Below are 17,601 nucleotides of genomic sequence, written 5' to 3' on the forward strand. Positions count from 1 at the left end.
AGGCTGATACAAAATGATATTGTGTTAAAATCTTCAATTCTAAGGTAAAATTCAGCATTGATCACTTTTTTCAAAGGAAAACATGACAGATAAAATTACGTGCATTTCTTTTGCATATAAAATTTCCTATCAACAAGTACATGTAGAGTGAACATTTCATTAGCAGCTTACTGAATAGGAGTAATGGGCCAATAATAAATAGTCTTTATAGTACAGGCACAATTACATATCAGTGAAAACAAATGCCTCTCAAATTCTAGCCAATGAAAATAATATGGGATACTTTGCATTTTTTCATTATTCTATGATTAAAAATGGACCACAATACAGAAATTTACTACCAAGAAAATTCAGTGTCAGTGATATGTACTGATAGAGCTTTACCAAAATGTATATTTTCAGACCTAAGGACATCAGACATCAAAGACACCCCCATCCTCACTGTGCCAAAGAAACTGAAACATCCAGAGAGAGCTGATAATATGTTAAAATTTTTATATGAAAACTTTTTGTTTTATAACACTAGTTATATTTCTAGATAAGTTAATATTATTAAAACTAAACACATCACACAGCACCTTTCCTTTTATATCTTGAAAAGTGTACAAGAACAAGAGTGGAAGAAAAAAGGGCTGATTAGAAAAGCCCACAGTCTTTTAGATTCTCTTTGATAATTATGTCTGTAACTGCATCAAACACGAACTTGACATTTTGGGTATCTGTAGCACAGGTCATGTGGGAATAAATTTCCTTATCTTCTTTTTTTAAATTCAGGTCTAGAAACTGGTTTTTGATGTAGTTCCCTGCATCTTCAAATGTATTTGGTCCTTGTTACAAAAAGAAATAAAGAAACGTTAATTACATTTAAAAATGAATGAAGTTAGAAATAATATCAGTAGGTTTTAGCATTTTACTTTGTGTGCTACTATTTGATATACTCACTATTGAAAAATCAAGATGGCAATGGTCACTTATCAGGGATTTATGCAATGTTACGTTGCTGGGAACTATGCTTACCCAGCTGGGCAGGGACTTCATTTGGCTGAAATGCTCACAATACAGTAAGAATACAAACATACATACATAAATAAGCTAGTAATGAAGCTTATATACATGACAAAGGCTGTGCATGTCTCTGTGTATGTGGGTGTGTGTATGTGCTTTAATATGAACTAAAAGAATAGAAATTGGAGATGAGTAGTCTACAAAATGAGGGTGGTATTTGAGCTGGATCTTGAGGGGTAGCTAGAAGAGAGAAGGAAATAGCATGAGTGAAGGCCAAAAGCAGGAGAATGGCCTGTGTCACTAGACTCGAAAGTAGGGTTGAGCAGCAAGTGTGCACTTTGCAGAATCTAGTTGGAATTGTAGCAAATCAAGTAGAAAGGATGGCATGGGTCAGATTAGAGACTATGTTGCTAATTAAACAAAGGGCTTGAAATTACATATGTACAAGTAGAGACAGCTGTTCTTTTTTTGAAGCTTATTTATTTGAGAGAGAGAATATACAAGCGGCAGGGGCAGAGAGTGAGGGAAATAAAATCCGAAGCAGGCTCCGGCCTTTGAGCTGTCAGCACAGAGCCTGACGCAGGTCTCTAACACACAAACCGTGAGATCATGATTTGAGCCAAAGCTGGATCCTTGCTTCACTGACTGAGCCACCCAGGCACCCCAAGACAGCTATTCTTGACTGATGCTTTAGTAGAACTAAATGGAGAGTCGATGAAAGGTGGGCTTGGGAATGTTTAGGCTGGAAGCAGAAGACACAACGGATCAATAAAAATACAAATGGTAATAAACACAAGGTAGCCAAAAGTGATCTGTTGGTGGGCTTTATAACAGAATATACTTGGTGGGAACCTAACACACGATAGGGCAGTAGCATAAAGATTTTCCAAGGAGATGAGATTTTGTTCCCCACTTTATTGTATCTAGGAGAAAAATGCCATGAGGGACAATTGTTATAACCATGTAACATGGCTAAAATCCAAAACACTAACAACACCAAATGCTGGCAAAGATGTTGAGCCATAGGAACTCTAATTCGTTGCTGGTAGGGATGAGAAATGGTACAGCCACTTGGGAAGGCAGTTGGGCAGTTTCTTATAAAGCTAAACATGGTATTAGCATACAGTCCAGCAAATATGCTTCTAGGTATTTACACAAAAACTTATGTGTGCACAGAATCATGAAGATAGATGTTTATAGCAGCTTTATTCAGAATTGCCAGAAATTGGAAGTAATTCAGGTGTCCTTCTATAGGCGAAAGGTTAAAGAAACTAGTTTCTTTATGGAATGGAATACTATTCAACAATAAAAGGAAATGGACTATCAACCCATGAAAAGTGGTGGAGGGAATTTATTGCGTTTAAAAATGAAAGCGAAAATAGTCTGTCAGAAAATGCCATATATTGTATGATTGCAGCTATATGCGTTCTGGAAAGGGCACAGCTATAGATAAAAAGATCAGAGGTTGCCACGAGAGAGAAGGGAGGGGAAAAACATAAATTTATAGTGGAACACAGATGATTTTTATGGCAGTGAAACGATTCTGTGTGTTACTGTCATGGTGGATACATGACATGGATTTGGGAGAGCATACAGAACTGAGTAACACAGAGAGCCCCCACTGAAAACTATAGACTTTAGTTATAGTGTATCAATATCTATCAGTCAGTTGTAACAAATACACCACATCAAGGCAAAATGTTAATAATAAGGGAAACCAGAATGTGACCACAGAGGGAGTATATGGAAACTCTGTATTTTCTGTTCATTTTTCCTGTAAACTAAAGACTGCTCTAAGAAATGGTCGATTAGTTAGAAGAAAACATAAAGAGCTTTACTTAGTCTATATTTAGTTTGTAGTATTCAACATGGAATCGTGACTATATTTAATCACATGATAAATGTGTTAACACAGAAATGATAATATTCACAAAGCTAGAGGAAAGATATAAGCAACTGTTTTAGATTAGCATAGTTACTGCGACCGAATACCATGCCTAGTAACATTTGGGTTACCCAAGTATCTCAGTGGTGGAATTGGGCTTCTATTTGTGTTTAAATCATGCAAATTTCCATCTTACATAATATCATTAACAACAGAACATTTAACTATATACGAAAAAAAAAAAAGTTGTCTCTGAGGGAAAAACAACCCACCTATAGACCTGACATTTATAGTCACTGATTAACAGAATCAGCACTAAAATTCTAGGATCTAGGAAAACTGGAAAGAGAAAATGTCACTATTCTCAAAATCATTCAAACTGTCCTTCGGAAAACTTAATTCTGACTTTGAGAAACCACTGCATTATAAGGTTTCATTGGGGAATACGTAAAAAAATGTCAATTTGGAATATATTGTTTATAATGTTTAAGATAATATAATTTTCAATGTTGTTTAATACATAGAGTAGCAACCCTGATCTACCTAACCTCCTGTTTATTGACTAGAGCTTTGCTTTAATGTAGAAGGTTTTCTGTTTATCTGCAAACAGTTTGGATTCTTCCAGTTTGGATCATACACGTGACTCAAGCAATTATCATAAGCCTCAACTTCATAGATGCTACCTGTCAAGATGCAGATAGGAAAATATAGGTCTATGTAAGAATTTAGTGGGGCACCTGGGTGGCTCAGTCGGTTAAGCAACTGACTTCGACTCAGGTCATGATCTCACGGTTTGTGAGTGCTAGCCCCAAGTCAGGTTCTGTGCTGACAGCTCAGAGCCAGGAGCCTGCTTCAGATTCCGTGTCTCCCTTTCTCTCTGCCCTTCCCCCGCTTGCACTCTCTTTCTCACTGTCAAAAAATGAATAAATATTAAAAAACATTTTAAAAAGAATTTAGTATGGCATTAAAGAAAGAAGATCTTACCAGTGTATTCTGGAAAGCAGATACTAAGATGCACTTTGGTTACTTTTTCTTGAAAGAGATCCTTTTTATTGAGAAACAGGACAATGGAGGTGGTTGCAAAGTACTTGTGATTACAGATACTGTTGAATAGGTGAAGGCTTTCATGCATTCTGTTCTGTTAGGTATAAAAGATGAGAATGTGTAGGATTATTATTTGCAAAATATTAACATCGGGTATTATAAGCAAAGCTCTAGAAATAACATCTATGTTTGGAAGGAATTCACTGAGTTGGGGAGTGTGGTAGTAATGTCGGAAAGCACAAATGCTTAGGTGTTTGTTTGTTTGTTTGTTTGTTTTACCCTGGCCTTGCTTTCCTTTTAGACTTACCACTTCCTCATCTTCCACTAGGACCATGTCATAGGCACTGAGCGCGGCACAAAATATAATGCATGTAACGCCTTCAAAGCAGTGAATCCATTTCTTTCTCTCAGATCTCTGTCCTCCTACGTCGAACATTCTTTAAAAAAAAAAAAGAATAGCAAAGCTTAGAGATACCTATCAAAAGTTACATTAATATTAACATTTCTAGTTATAAATGAATGCTCTCCTATCTTTAAAAGATTTTATTTTTATTGATTATAAGATATTTTAATTGGTCAATTTGCAGCTCAAGGACTATGGAAAAAGAGAAAGTTTATCTTTTTTTCTTTCATTTTTTTGTATTCATGAAAACTAGATAAAAGATACAATAACTCACATACTGGCTTTGGGGGACTGAGGAATTTTAAGCAGCTTATGGTTTTAGTAAGAAATCTATTAGAGTCGAGAAACTTCGATCAAAGGCTATGCATAGTGTGGAAGTGTTGAAGCACTATATTGTACACCCGAAACTAACAGAATGCTGCATGTTAACTGTACCAGAACAATAATTTAAAAAAAAAAAAGTCTCTGCATAATCTTAAATGAACAGAACCTGCAAAAAGATTGGAAGCCACCATAGTTCTGATACTACAATCCCTGTTTCTTCTCTTACCTCTTGCTACATTCATTTGTTCATTCAAACAATGACTGTTTGCATTTTATGTGCTACACACTGTGCGAGAACTACAAACACAGAGATGAATAGATACAGTCACTAGCTTCAAAGAGCTCTCTGTCATGCAGAGAGAAAACCAATATGCTATTATAGTATTATATAATAAATACTCTAATATGCAAGGTAAAATGTGAGCCCAGAGGAAAACTTAAGTCAGCCAGAGTCATCATGGAACCTACTCACAGGAAGTGTTTTAGAATTTGGCCCTCCCCCTGTGTTAGTATTTCAGCAAAAGACATCATTGTGGACATAGCAACTTGGTAAAGAAACTAGGAGTTTCTATTCTTAAGACCTCCCTTTCCCTTACCCTCCATATAATACACATACAAAATGCAGTTCCCAACTCATCCTCTTCTTTCCAAGTCCCCTTGTCTTGTGCAAGCCACCAACATTTCTTTTTTTTTTTTTCTTTTAAGTTTATTTATTTATTTTGAGAGAGAGACAGAGAGAGAGCAAGTACACAGGGGAGGGCCACAGAAAGAATCCCAAGCAGGCTCCATGCTTTCAGTGCAGAGCTTGATGCGGGGCTCAATCCTACCACCATGAGATTATGACATGAGCCAAAATCAAGAGTCAGATGCTTAATTGTCTGAGCCACCCAGGTGCTCCAAGCCACCAAGCTCCCCAACCTCCCCAACTTGCCCAAGTTCCCCAAATTCCGCAAGCTCGCCATGCTCACCATAGCCACTGCAAAACTCTGTGATTTGCCACAGGCTTCTTAGCCATGGAACCAAACACAGACTGGTTTGATGACCCTTAAGGCTCTGGCTATTTTGGTTCCTGCTTACTTTTTCCAGCTTAGTTCATACCACTTTCCTCTTTAATCCAGTCCAATCACAAGGCTATTCTTTAAGTGACTTTAGTATAAACCTACTTTTCGCTGCTTCAGGACTACTGCACAGTCACTTTTTTCCTCACATAACTCTGCCTTTTTCGCAACTTGAAGGTCTTACAGTCAGTGTCTCCTTCACAAGGAAGCCTCCTTGGTCATCTATGTAAATGGTCTCTCTTCCTATCCCCATTTAATTTCTATTGCATCACTTTCTTTGCTTCGTAGTGATTGTCATAATCAGTAATTAATTAGTTTGTTTATTTTTTATGGGTTTAATATCTACCATCTTCTTAATAGAATACCAACCTCAGGGCAGGGACTTAACTATATTAGTGACAACTATATTCCCAGTATCAGGCACTATGTTTGACCTACAGTAGACATGCAATAAATATTTGCCGAACAAATGAGTATATTGCATGTTAATGGGATGGAGGGTGGAGTTCGATATCAAGTGCAGGTGCAAAAGTCATTAAGGAATGAGAGGACATGGCATGTTTAGGGTAAGCACGTAATTTATATTTTGGGGAACATGAAAACTTAGATAAAGCCATTGAGATATATGGCCTGCTCATTATTCATTTATTCAATAAATATTTATTGATCATGCCAGGCATTAGAGATTCAACCTCAAGAAGCTTCTAATTTGCTGGTGGCAGAGAAGGCAGTAGTGCATGTTGTGTGTTTGTGAACAGACATAGGATATACAGATAGAGAGTGTAGGGGTAATTGGAACTGAAGTAATCAGAAACTGCAGTCATTAAAATTTTAGGATGGGGGGTGGAGGCAAGTGGATGTCTGGGGAAAACATTCCATGTAAAGGCAGCAGAGAAAACAGCAAGAGCAAAGGATTTGAGCAGGCAGGAGTAAGGCTGATGAGTCAGGCCAGAAATAGATGAATGAGGCCTTTTATATCACATGAGAAGATATTTATATTAGAATCAGTGGGGAATGATGTGAGATTTGGGGGCAGGGAATTAAAATTGTTTGTTTGTTTGTTGTTATATTCGGTCACTTTGATCTGAGTCCAGAAGATAGATTTGATAAGAAAGAGACTAGAGGCAGAGAAAGGAGTTATGGGGCTTTTGTAATAGCTTAACCGCAAGACATTAATTACTAAGAAACATCCAAGCTGCACAAAGATTACAAAGGCAATAACTATACTTGGGATAATAAATGTCAATCAGCTGACATTACTGAAGATAAAAGTATAATACATTGCCCTTCTTTACTACTGCACACTTCATATATGAACCAGGTAGGGAACAAACATATGGAACTGAAAGTCCTCAAATACACACACACACACACACACACACACACACACACACACACCAGTACAAAAAGAGTTCAGTAGTAGATTGAAAGAGAAGATGCTCACAATATTCATGATAGTGCTTAGGAGTTCAGTGGTTATGTGATTTGGAAATTTAAATCCAGTGTCAATAAAGACTGTTACAGGTGCTGGTAATACCAAGCCCTCTGCAGTTTCAGACTTGCAGTATAAATGGAGGAAGAGCACAGCATTTTGACTTCAAGGTTATATTATGAGTAAATCAATCAACAAACTTAATTGTTAAAAACCAGTCAACACTCTTATGGAAGCAAGGATAATAAATACGCATTCAGACATTTAAATCTGTAGTTTTTTTTGATCTATAAAGTAATCTTAGTCTTTTTTTCAGACTTTGAAAAGTAGTTTTATCTATTGAAATTATAACATGTAGTACAAATGGAAATAGTTGGGATCGTGACTTTGATTTCCTCCATAAATGCTCATATCACCAATTGTAATATCTTAATTTTATTTTTTTTATTTATTTCTTAAAATTTTTTAATGTTTATTTGTTTTTTTGAGACAGAGAGAGACAGAACATGAATGGGGGAGGGTCAGAGAGAGAGGGAGACACAGAATCCGAAACAGGCTCCAGGCTCCGAGCTGTCGTCACAGAGCCCCACGCAGGGCTCGAATTCACAGACCGTGAGATCATGACCTGAGCCGAAGTCAGATGCTCAACTGACTGAGCCACCCAGGCACCCCAGTAATATCTTAATTTTAATGTGACATACCTAATAAGAGTTTATTTGCCAGGCATATAAGCAATCTATAACAATTTACTCAAATTTTAAAATATAAACTTATAGTTTATACATATACATGTAAATATACATATAGTTTATGTACAACTATTGTTTCTCTTTTTCAGATGAGACATTAAAGCAACTTGCCCAAGGCTTAGTAATTCAACTAATATCTGTAGAGGCTATTATGTACCAGGCACCATGATAGGTTCTGTGGGTATGATAGTGAACCTCATCATGTGTCAGTCTATTTGCTTAGACCAGAGGTCCCCAACTAGTACATACTGTCCACAGTTAGCTTTAAAACTCTTAAGCTCTCACCAGTGGGCCAGAATTACCTTCACTGTACAGTCTATCCTTCCCCTAAGCCAAACAATAGCTCTATGTATTGTCAAACTGGGCAAAAATGTAAAACTCTCCCCTTACCAGGTGTTTTGTTCCATTATTTTAATGGCGATGGTATAGACCTCCGGGGATCTAGCTATTGTGTATATTCTCCACTTGATCACATGAGTATATGATGGATCATATCTGGTAAAGAACTGTGATACTGTGACTGAACAAAGATGCATCAAGTTGTGGGTTTTGGTGCACAGAGGACTGAATATACATCAGAGTTTTAAATTCCTTGTCGGCTTTTCAAACTAAAACAACTCCTTGTATCTCCACCCACTAGATTTTAACATGTAAATATCTCCATAATTCTTGTTTTCTCTTGTGTTCTAGTCCTCTCTCCAGGGTTTGCTTCCATACTGGACATCCTATAATGGAGAACTAACCAATCATGGAGTGAGGGCAAAAGTTGCTAGATGAATAGAATGTTTGTGCTAAGACAGCCCAATCTTCAGTTTCCACAGTAGAAATGATACTGCTGCAGGAACCAAATTCCAGGACACCTTGATTAAGTTTTCCCCACTAAATAGGACTTGGATGAGTTAATTAGCATTTGTTTTTGAGCTTCTTTATCTCTGTTTTTATGGCCAACTAAGTAAGCTATCTGTCTGATAATTTCTTTTTTATTTTTTATTTTTTTCAAGTTTATTTATTTAAAGAGAAAGAGAGGGAAGAAGCAGGGTGGGAACAGAGAGAGGGGAGAGAGGGAATCCCAAGCAGACTCCACTCCATTAGTGCAGAGCCTAATGCAGGGCTCAAACTCATGAACCGTGAAATCATTACCTGAGCCGAAATCAAGAGTTGGACCCTTAACGAACTGAGCCACCCACACCTGATAATTTCTTTTTTAAAATCACTTTTATATTTTCAATTAGATTATATTCAAAAGTTACAAATCTGACAGGGTGACTTAGTATAACTGCTCAGATTCCTAGCATGGTGGTCATATATTTTACCTCAAAGAGGGTAATCTCATATTAATAGTTTTGAATAAGAAAAAAAATTGCAGGGAACCCCTTGCAATGAAAACGGTAATAAGAATGATCAAGGTATGAGTATTACCAATTTATGGACTCCTAGGGGAATATAAACTCCCCAGGAAAAGGGAAAAACAGAAATTTCATATACTTCCCATGTATTTCTTTTCTACAATGTAATGATACCAAATGGCTTTCCCCAAAAATAGAATGTTTGCAAAACCTTTGAGATGAGAGTCAAAGCAAGCCCAGCAATCTCACTGGCTCTCTGCCGACTTTCTCTGATCATTCAGCGTCTTCAAAGCCTACTGTTGATATTAACATCTTTGTGTAAGGGTAGCTCTTCTCTTCAGGTAAATGTATAAAATCAGCGAGGGGTATAAAATGTAGTATGACCCTTAGCCGACAGTTCTTTTAACCTATCATGCAGCCTCCACTAAACACATTTTAATAGGCTTAGCTTTCTCCCAAGGAAGGGAGGACAAAGATCTGCCCTCTGAGTGTTTCGTTATGTTGATAAAAATGACTTTTGAAAGTCTTAGATTGCATGCCAATAACCTACTCATGTTATGACTCACTTGATAAACAGTGGTGTGTGTGTATATATGCATGGGAGCAGGTTGACATTAGAGACAAAGGTCCAGGAAGCATTGGCCATTGCTCTAATGTCATCTGCCATTACAGAATTGAAATGTTCATTAGCAGATCAGACCAACATCTGGAGTTTTGTTTTCATATTGAGTGTACTGGATATAATGTTAGCTCTAAGAAGTTACATTTTGTTTTCCTGCTATTGTAGTCCTTTCTTGTCATACATCTCTCTTCACTTTTAACTCCTTCTCTAAGTTTTAATTTGGGGCTTATTTTAGAGGTGTAAAGCATTAAAATCTATTGAAACATTTTCAAGATTCCCAAAGTAGAAGCATTTACTTATATATTTCATTGAATAAGTATTCTTCTATATAAAAACATATTTAAGAATGTATATGAGTATATATAAATATATAAGTATATGGGAGTATGGATACATATATATTCCATCATGACCATTCTGTGAAAAACAAAAGTAGAAATCAGAGAAAAACATTCATTTCTGCTGACTGAACACTTGGATTCGTCAAATCTACATAACAATTAATGAGGTAAATGTACATGTGATACAGATTGAGTATCCTCAATTCCTTGAGCAGTTGAGGTAACCAGAGCCTTAATGATATTGAATAGAATATGCAGTTCTCATTTTGCATTTTGCATGAAGTTTTTTAATGTATATTTTGGTAATACATATTTTCTTATTAATTCTGATATTTAAGTCAGAATTCTTAAATTAAAAAAAAGTTTTTAAATGCCTGAGTTGTATGATACAACTAAAAATCCACAGGCAAGGCTTTTAGGTGATAGCTGAACATTGATTATTTGTTAAACTACCCATGGTATTAATATAGGGCGAACTGCCAGAGTTTTATATTAAATAGTTGGCTTTACATTAAACAGTTGTGTTTTATAATCTATTTTAAACAGTTCGGAAAGCTATTGAATTTTATGGGTTTGTGTCAAACAGTTGGCTAAATATTTAACCACACAAGATTATTCACAGTTCATATTAGATAGATTATAATGAAATAATCTGTACTTCATAGCAATTAAAAATTATTGCATAATCTACGCTAAAAAAAAAACGAAAATCTAACCTGATTTGGAATTTATTTTAAATTATTCTGTTGGTGGAGCTTTTTTAAGATATTTGACCATATAATATTAAACCATCTTAAGATGGCAACATATTAAAGGGCCAGGATAGATCTGTGTCACCACCACACAGCCATCACAAAATAGCCTAACCAAGTCTTTCTCTGGTGCCAAGTTCTCAAAATAGATTAGGACAGATATTTGCAGACAAAAAAGATATGCACAGAGATCATTCTAAATCCCTTCACTGCTTGTATATAAAAAACAGAATCAAAAGGAGTTATAACCATAAAACAGTCAGGGTCTCTAAATGCTCATAATTGTTAATAACATTATATACTTGCTACAAAATGTGTGTGTGTTTGTTTGGAACTTGATATACCCACTAGATAATTCTCTAATTATTGAATAGTATAATTCACAAAGTCATTAAAATATATCACTAGAATAAATTAGACATGTTACATAGCTTATTGTCTTGATAATACTAACCATGAACATACTTGAAACAAATATATAGCTATACATGAGTGATTGCTCTGTGAGATCTAATAGAGAAGGACAAAGCTAATTTGAGATCTAGCAGCTGAGTAGACAATCAGACTCACTCCTAAACTGACTTATGCCCCCACAGAAATAAACAGAGTGCATATAACCAATTTGAAATTTAAGAAAATTATAATGTATCTCATAGATCCACTCAAATATTGTTGAGAATAGTTACGTTGAATTTATAAAACCTAAAACTCTATGTTGTAATAATTGCTGACCTCTCTTCCTCGACTTCCATATAGTTTTATGTCCTCTTAATTCTATTGTTTAATTGTGGAACAAATTAGGGAGAAAGTGGCTTCTCTATCATTGTTGGATAAATCATTATAAATCTGTAAGTTCTTCGTCCTGAGGGATTATTTTATAACAATAAAAGAGCTCACACTTGTGTTTTCCATTTACATAGTACTTTAACATTTGTAAAGATAATTTATTTTACATTTGACTGTTGGAGTTCTGGTTTGATAAGAACTCTAAGGTAATTTCCATTAAATTAGGTGATACAGGAAGATGATACAGTATCTTAACAGACAGAATTTTTCATTTTGATGTTCCTGTTTAAAATTCTAGAGTTCTCTAGTTTAGTATGCAAATTAAATCTTTAGTTTTAAATAGTCATAGGATGATTTATGCTATGTGAATTCAAATCAATGCTAATGCAATATATTTTAATACCTGGGCACTTACTGAAATGAAGTTGGAAGGTATCTTATTTTTAGACTTTCTATTTTGAAACACTACCAAATTTTATACTATAAAAGTCTGTGTACTTTTAGATAATCCTATTCAGCACTTCAAAAAAAAACCAAGTGATTTAACTGTGGAAATTATTAAGGGATTAATATATTTCAGTTGCGGTGACTAAGCTTAAAAACGTAATTAAATGATTTTAAATAGTTCCTTAAGAAAAAAGTATAGTTGCCTTTTTTAAATTTTGTAGTAAAATTTAAATACTTTCAAAACTTCATTGTTTAAATACTTGTTTTTAAAGAAATTCCCTGCATTTGAGTTATTATCCTTCTCCATTTCCTAACAGAAAATGCCTTTAATAATACACCCTCTTCAGGAAGAAGAAAAATAAAACATTAAAACAAAAGAGCTGCAAACCTGTTTGAATGAATGCAAAGAGGTTGTATTTGTGTGGTATAGAAACTGTTACGTCAAAAGAAATCCTAACTTGGTTTCACAATCCAATTCACAAACACCTTCCATTTCAGCACTGATGCTGTCAGAGAATTAGCAAGTCCTTTTCTTATTCCTTCATAAGCACCGGCAATATATGAAAGCAGCATAGGCAATCACCTGTCTATATGACTTAAGACAATGCCTCACAAAACACAGAACTACAAAAGAATGGGAAAATGGTACACCAATAGGGGTTTAAAGGTATACTCTGAAGAGGTCTACTATGAGGTAATATATCTTTAAAATAATGTTTTATTTATTAATTGCCTTTTTTAATTTTTAGAGAAATAGGGAGCATGAGCAGGGGAGAGCGGCAGGGGGAGAGAGAGAACCTTAAGCAGGCTCCATGCTCAGCACAGAGCCTGACACAGCGCTTGATCCCACGACCATGGGATCATGACCTGATCAAGAGTAGTGTGCTCAACTGACTGAGCCAGCCAGGTACCCCTAAAATCATTTTTTTAAATATTAATGCAAATGCTGTATTCTATTCAGGATATAATTTTTTAAAATTCTGTGAGTATTATTTGATACTGAGTGAAATAGATGTTCCAAATAATGGACATGACTTTCTGAGGTTTATGTGTTCATTGGCAATTGTCATGTCCCTGGTTTCAGAAGCACAGATGTGCAAAGGTACTGAGGCTTGCCAACTCAGAGATATCTCACAAACAGGTCCTCTTCTCTCTCTGTAGGGAGTTATGAATGACCAAAAACATTTGAAGAAGCACTTACTCTACAGAAAAAAAGAATGGTTTCTTTTTTTTTTCTAATTTGTTTTTTAACGTTTATTTATTTTTGAGGGAGAGAGAGAGTGAATGAGTGGGGTTGGGGCAGAGAGAGAGGGAGACACAGAATCCGAAGCAGGCTCCAGCCTCCAAGCTGTCAGCACAGAGCCTAACGCGGGGCTCGAACTCGTGAAATCATGACCTGAGCCAAAGTCAGATGCTTAACCGACTGAGCCATCCAGGTGCCCCTAAAAAAGAATGGTTTCTGTCCCAATTTACCTAACAGCCCACAATGACATGCAGTGCAAGAAGTGTGGTTTTTGAAGTTAGAAAGATGTATGTTCTAATCACATTTCTAACACTTCTATGTATGATATTGAGGAAATCTTTCACCTCATTTTAGCTTTAATTTTTTTCTTTATCCAAAATAAGGACAGCAATACTCAGGTCAACATGTTATAATGAGCATGTAAAAATAGGGTATATATAGTGCTTGGCATCACACGTTTATTCATCCAGCAAGAACTGACAGTACGCCTACTCTGTGCTGGCCACTGTGATAATCACAGGAGACGGCACTGTAAACAGACATGACCCTGGCCTCCAGGAGCTCAGAGCATAGGAGACAGAAACAGAAACAAAGGAGGAAACAAATAAAGAAACAAGGAAACTTCACACATTAGTAAGTTTTTGTTTTTGGTGTTTTTTTAAGTAACAAAATAGTCTGATATTTCAGTGTTATAAAGGCATTGGCTCCCACTGGTATGGCTAGTGAGAGCTGTTTACATTTCTTCCCAGTGCGCATTCAGTGACCTCACTTTGCTAGGTTGCAATTAACCATTGTTAGGGTATTTATAGCAAGGGAATCCTCAAGAGCCATACATCAGGCTTTCCCTCTCCCTGTGTCCCAGAGATCCTATTGATATGTTTACCAGTACGCTACTGGGTGTAGTAGTGACAGGGATGTGAGGCGATGGGTAACAGAATGAATAAGTCTCCATGAGGCGATAGTTTCTGATTTGGGAACCTAATGATAAGAAAGAGCCAGTCCTTCTCATCCAGCGTCAGAGCATTTTAAGCAAAGAGAAGAACAAGGTCCTAAGGTTTGGAATGTTCAAGGAACAGATATATATAGATATATAGATATAGATATAGCTATAGATATAGATATAGATATATGCCATATATCTATATCTATATATATGGCAGATAATTTGTGAAAGTGACTATTTCTGAGAAGATACTAAGTTGGTGTTGCAGAGAATGACTGAATTATAAGCTTCTAGGTATTCATTATGTGATACTAATTTTCATAACTGGTTTATGGTCCAAGCGATCTAAAATCCAGAAAATTCCATTAGCTTGTGTAATGCTTTGACAGGGTTAGGAGGGGCAGAGGGACCAAGAAATTGGACTTGGACTCCCATGGGAAAACCTTAGAAACTGGATCAAAAACCAGAAGCCTGGAGAACGTAGTTGCCAAAGAGGAACAGCGATGACAGGACCGAAAACAAACTGCTTATGTTTGCCAAGAGTGGATGTGGATCCAAATCTTTGTGGCCACCTTATCCTGGTTTGATCTTTGGGTCATCTTTCAGAAAATTAACTATTGGTGGACCTGAGATTTGGGTGTAAATTTTGAAGGGCTTTATTTGATATTAACTTGAAAATATCCTGGCCATCTCTGTAATATCTATTCTAATTAGATATTACGTCTCACCACTTCTAATACTAAAAAAAATTTAAAGCTTTTATCCCACTGAAGTGAATTTTGCCTCACAAGTGGATACAGATAATTCATGTCACTTTCGTTGTTTTTCTACTTTTTAAAAGTATTCCCATTTTGTGTACATGAATGGGTTTACTAATTGTATTTTTATTAATTTTTCATTATTTAGTGGTACATCTGGAACCTGGTTTTAATGTTTAATAGTCCATCTCATCAACAATCCATAGGGAGAGGCAGTTAAATATGATGATGTTTTATAGCACTATGGTTTGGATTTCCAATTCTTGGTTCAAAAAATGAGTGGTTTTGGGGTGCCTGGGTGGCTCAGTTGGTTAAATAAGTATCTGACTTCGGCTCAAGTCATGATCTCATGATTTGTGGGTTCGAGCCTGCGTCAGGCTCTGTGCTGATAGCTCAGAGACTGGAGCCTGCTTTGGATTCTGTGTCTTCCTCTCTTGCTGCCCCTCTCCTGGTTGTGCTCTGTCTCTCTCTCAAAAATAAACAAACGTTAAAAACATTTTTTTAGAAAATGAGTGATTTTGCACTAGCATTTCTAGAAAGGTCTTGATAATGTGACAGCAATAAAAATACTGGACTCATTTTCATACCCAAACCATGCTTATAAAACAGGCCTTGTTATTTCAGTAAATGGCATCACATTCAAATAGTTCTCCTCTCAATTATTTGCATCATTTTAAATTAAGGAAATGAATTAATAAGAGTATTTCAGGCAAATGAGAGAGTAGGAAGGCAAAGGAAATAGTATCCGTGGCACCTGTTACTTAAATTTAATTTAAATACATTTTCTTTTCTTTTTTTAAGTAGGATATCAGTTTCAAGTAAGAGGAAAATAAAATCTAGCTACCACCTGGTCAATACACAGGCATTTTTTTTGGAGGAAGTATTGGGACTTAGGGTGGGGGGTAGGGTGCAGGGCTATAGGAAGGCAATAAGGGAAAGTAGCACCGACAGTGAGCTAGGAAGGCCTAGAAAGTATGCCTAAGGTTCACTGGGCTTGAATATGGGTTAGACCTTTCTCTGTTAAAAAAAAAAAAAAAAAATATATATATATATATATATATATATATATATATATATATATATATACATATACATATATATTCATATATATATATGAAAAATTAAAAAAAATATATATACATATTGAATATTTCAGTTGATGATTAGAAAAGACATTGTTCATACCTGAAATGCAAATCTTTGAAGGAGAATTGAGTTTCAATGATTCCAGTTGTTTTCACTCGAGAATGTAAAACATCTTGCTCATTTGGGACATATCCAGGAGCTGTGATTCTATCTACATCATTAAGGTAGCTAATACAACAACAAAAATAGCATATATTTTTAAAATTTGCATTTGAAGATACCAGGATTCAGTACAAATGAATTTTTACTTCAGGGTCCATTAAAATTATTAAACTCCAGACTGGTTCTCTCTAACCCTGCTCATCAGAGCTTGGTGGACAGATGCTGCAGAATACTAAGTGTGGCACACACATGACCAATGGAGGCCTCTTGTAAAGACATCTAGGTCTGGGTGCCTGGGTGGCTCAGTTGGTTAAGCATCTGAGTTTTGATTTCAGCTCTGGTCATGATCCCGGGGTCATGGGATTGAGCCTGACCTGGAGACCCGTGTCAGGCTCCTTGCTAAGTCATGGAGCCTTCTTAAGATCCTTTTTCTCTTTCCCTCTGCCCCTCTCCCCTGCTTGTGTACCCTCTCTCTCTAAAAAAAAACAAAAACAAAAACTAGATCAATAGTACCTTAGCCTGCATTTTATGAGGTGTATGTAACAGAATTGATGTTATACAGATATATTTCAGAGAAAAGTTCTGTTTCCAGGTTTTGATCATCCCCCAAAACGTCCTATCTTGTAATGGTAGTCACTAGATTATCTTCAAAATGCTGTAATTTGAATTTAGGCATTTTGAATTTTAAGGGAGTTATTGGTTTTCATAACTTGAAGTTTGTCCTGTTGTTCTCCATGGATTGTCTAGCTTAGGACTCTGGACCATTTGTATGAAGTGCCATGATTATATACAGTTAGCACAATAAAAGAAAATATTTTGATTTTCTTGCTGGTTCACGATGGAACTAACTCATGTCATTGCTGAGCCATTCAGGGGACAGAAGGCTGAACATAGACATTGCACCCACTCCTATCTCTCTTCTCTTCCACCAATGTGTCAGTATCCTTACCTCTTTCCTGGACCACATATTTAAAAACCCTACTGTTAGCAAGCTGAGTACTGCCCTGGTTTTGCCCACAGGATCTAGAGGTGCTGAGAAGCAGAAATAGATCTGAGTAAGCCGTGTGCTCCACAAGAGTCTGTTAGATTAGAGGAAAGAAGCTGCTCTTTGCCTCCTTCTTGAAATCAGATCATGTCTTTAAACTAAAACAAAGTATCCCATTGCTTTAAAAACAGTTGAAAACCACAATTCTAGACTTTGAATATAAGGCTTTA

The 17,601-nt window shown here is 36.1% G+C and overlaps 1 protein-coding gene across 1 annotated transcript in view; it reads right to left on the reverse strand.

Annotated features, from left to right (window-relative positions):
* Nucleotides 1-636: 636 nt before the first annotated feature.
* The window catches only part of GNAT3 (G protein subunit alpha transducin 3), a 59,155-nt gene continuing 42,190 nt past the window's right edge, over nt 637-17,601 (reverse strand). Inside the window, exons 5-8 of the mRNA XM_042927571.1 lie at nt 16,324-16,452; nt 4,242-4,371; nt 3,875-4,028; nt 637-827 (exon numbers count right to left, since the gene is read on the reverse strand). Coding sequence (XP_042783505.1) covers nt 637-827; nt 3,875-4,028; nt 4,242-4,371; nt 16,324-16,452 — 604 coding nt within the window. The remainder of the gene's footprint in view (nt 828-3,874; nt 4,029-4,241; nt 4,372-16,323; nt 16,453-17,601) is intronic.

The sequence above is a fragment of the Panthera leo genome, chromosome A2 (assembly GCF_018350215.1).
Source record: "Panthera leo isolate Ple1 chromosome A2, P.leo_Ple1_pat1.1, whole genome shotgun sequence".
NCBI lineage: Eukaryota > Metazoa > Chordata > Mammalia > Carnivora > Felidae > Panthera > Panthera leo.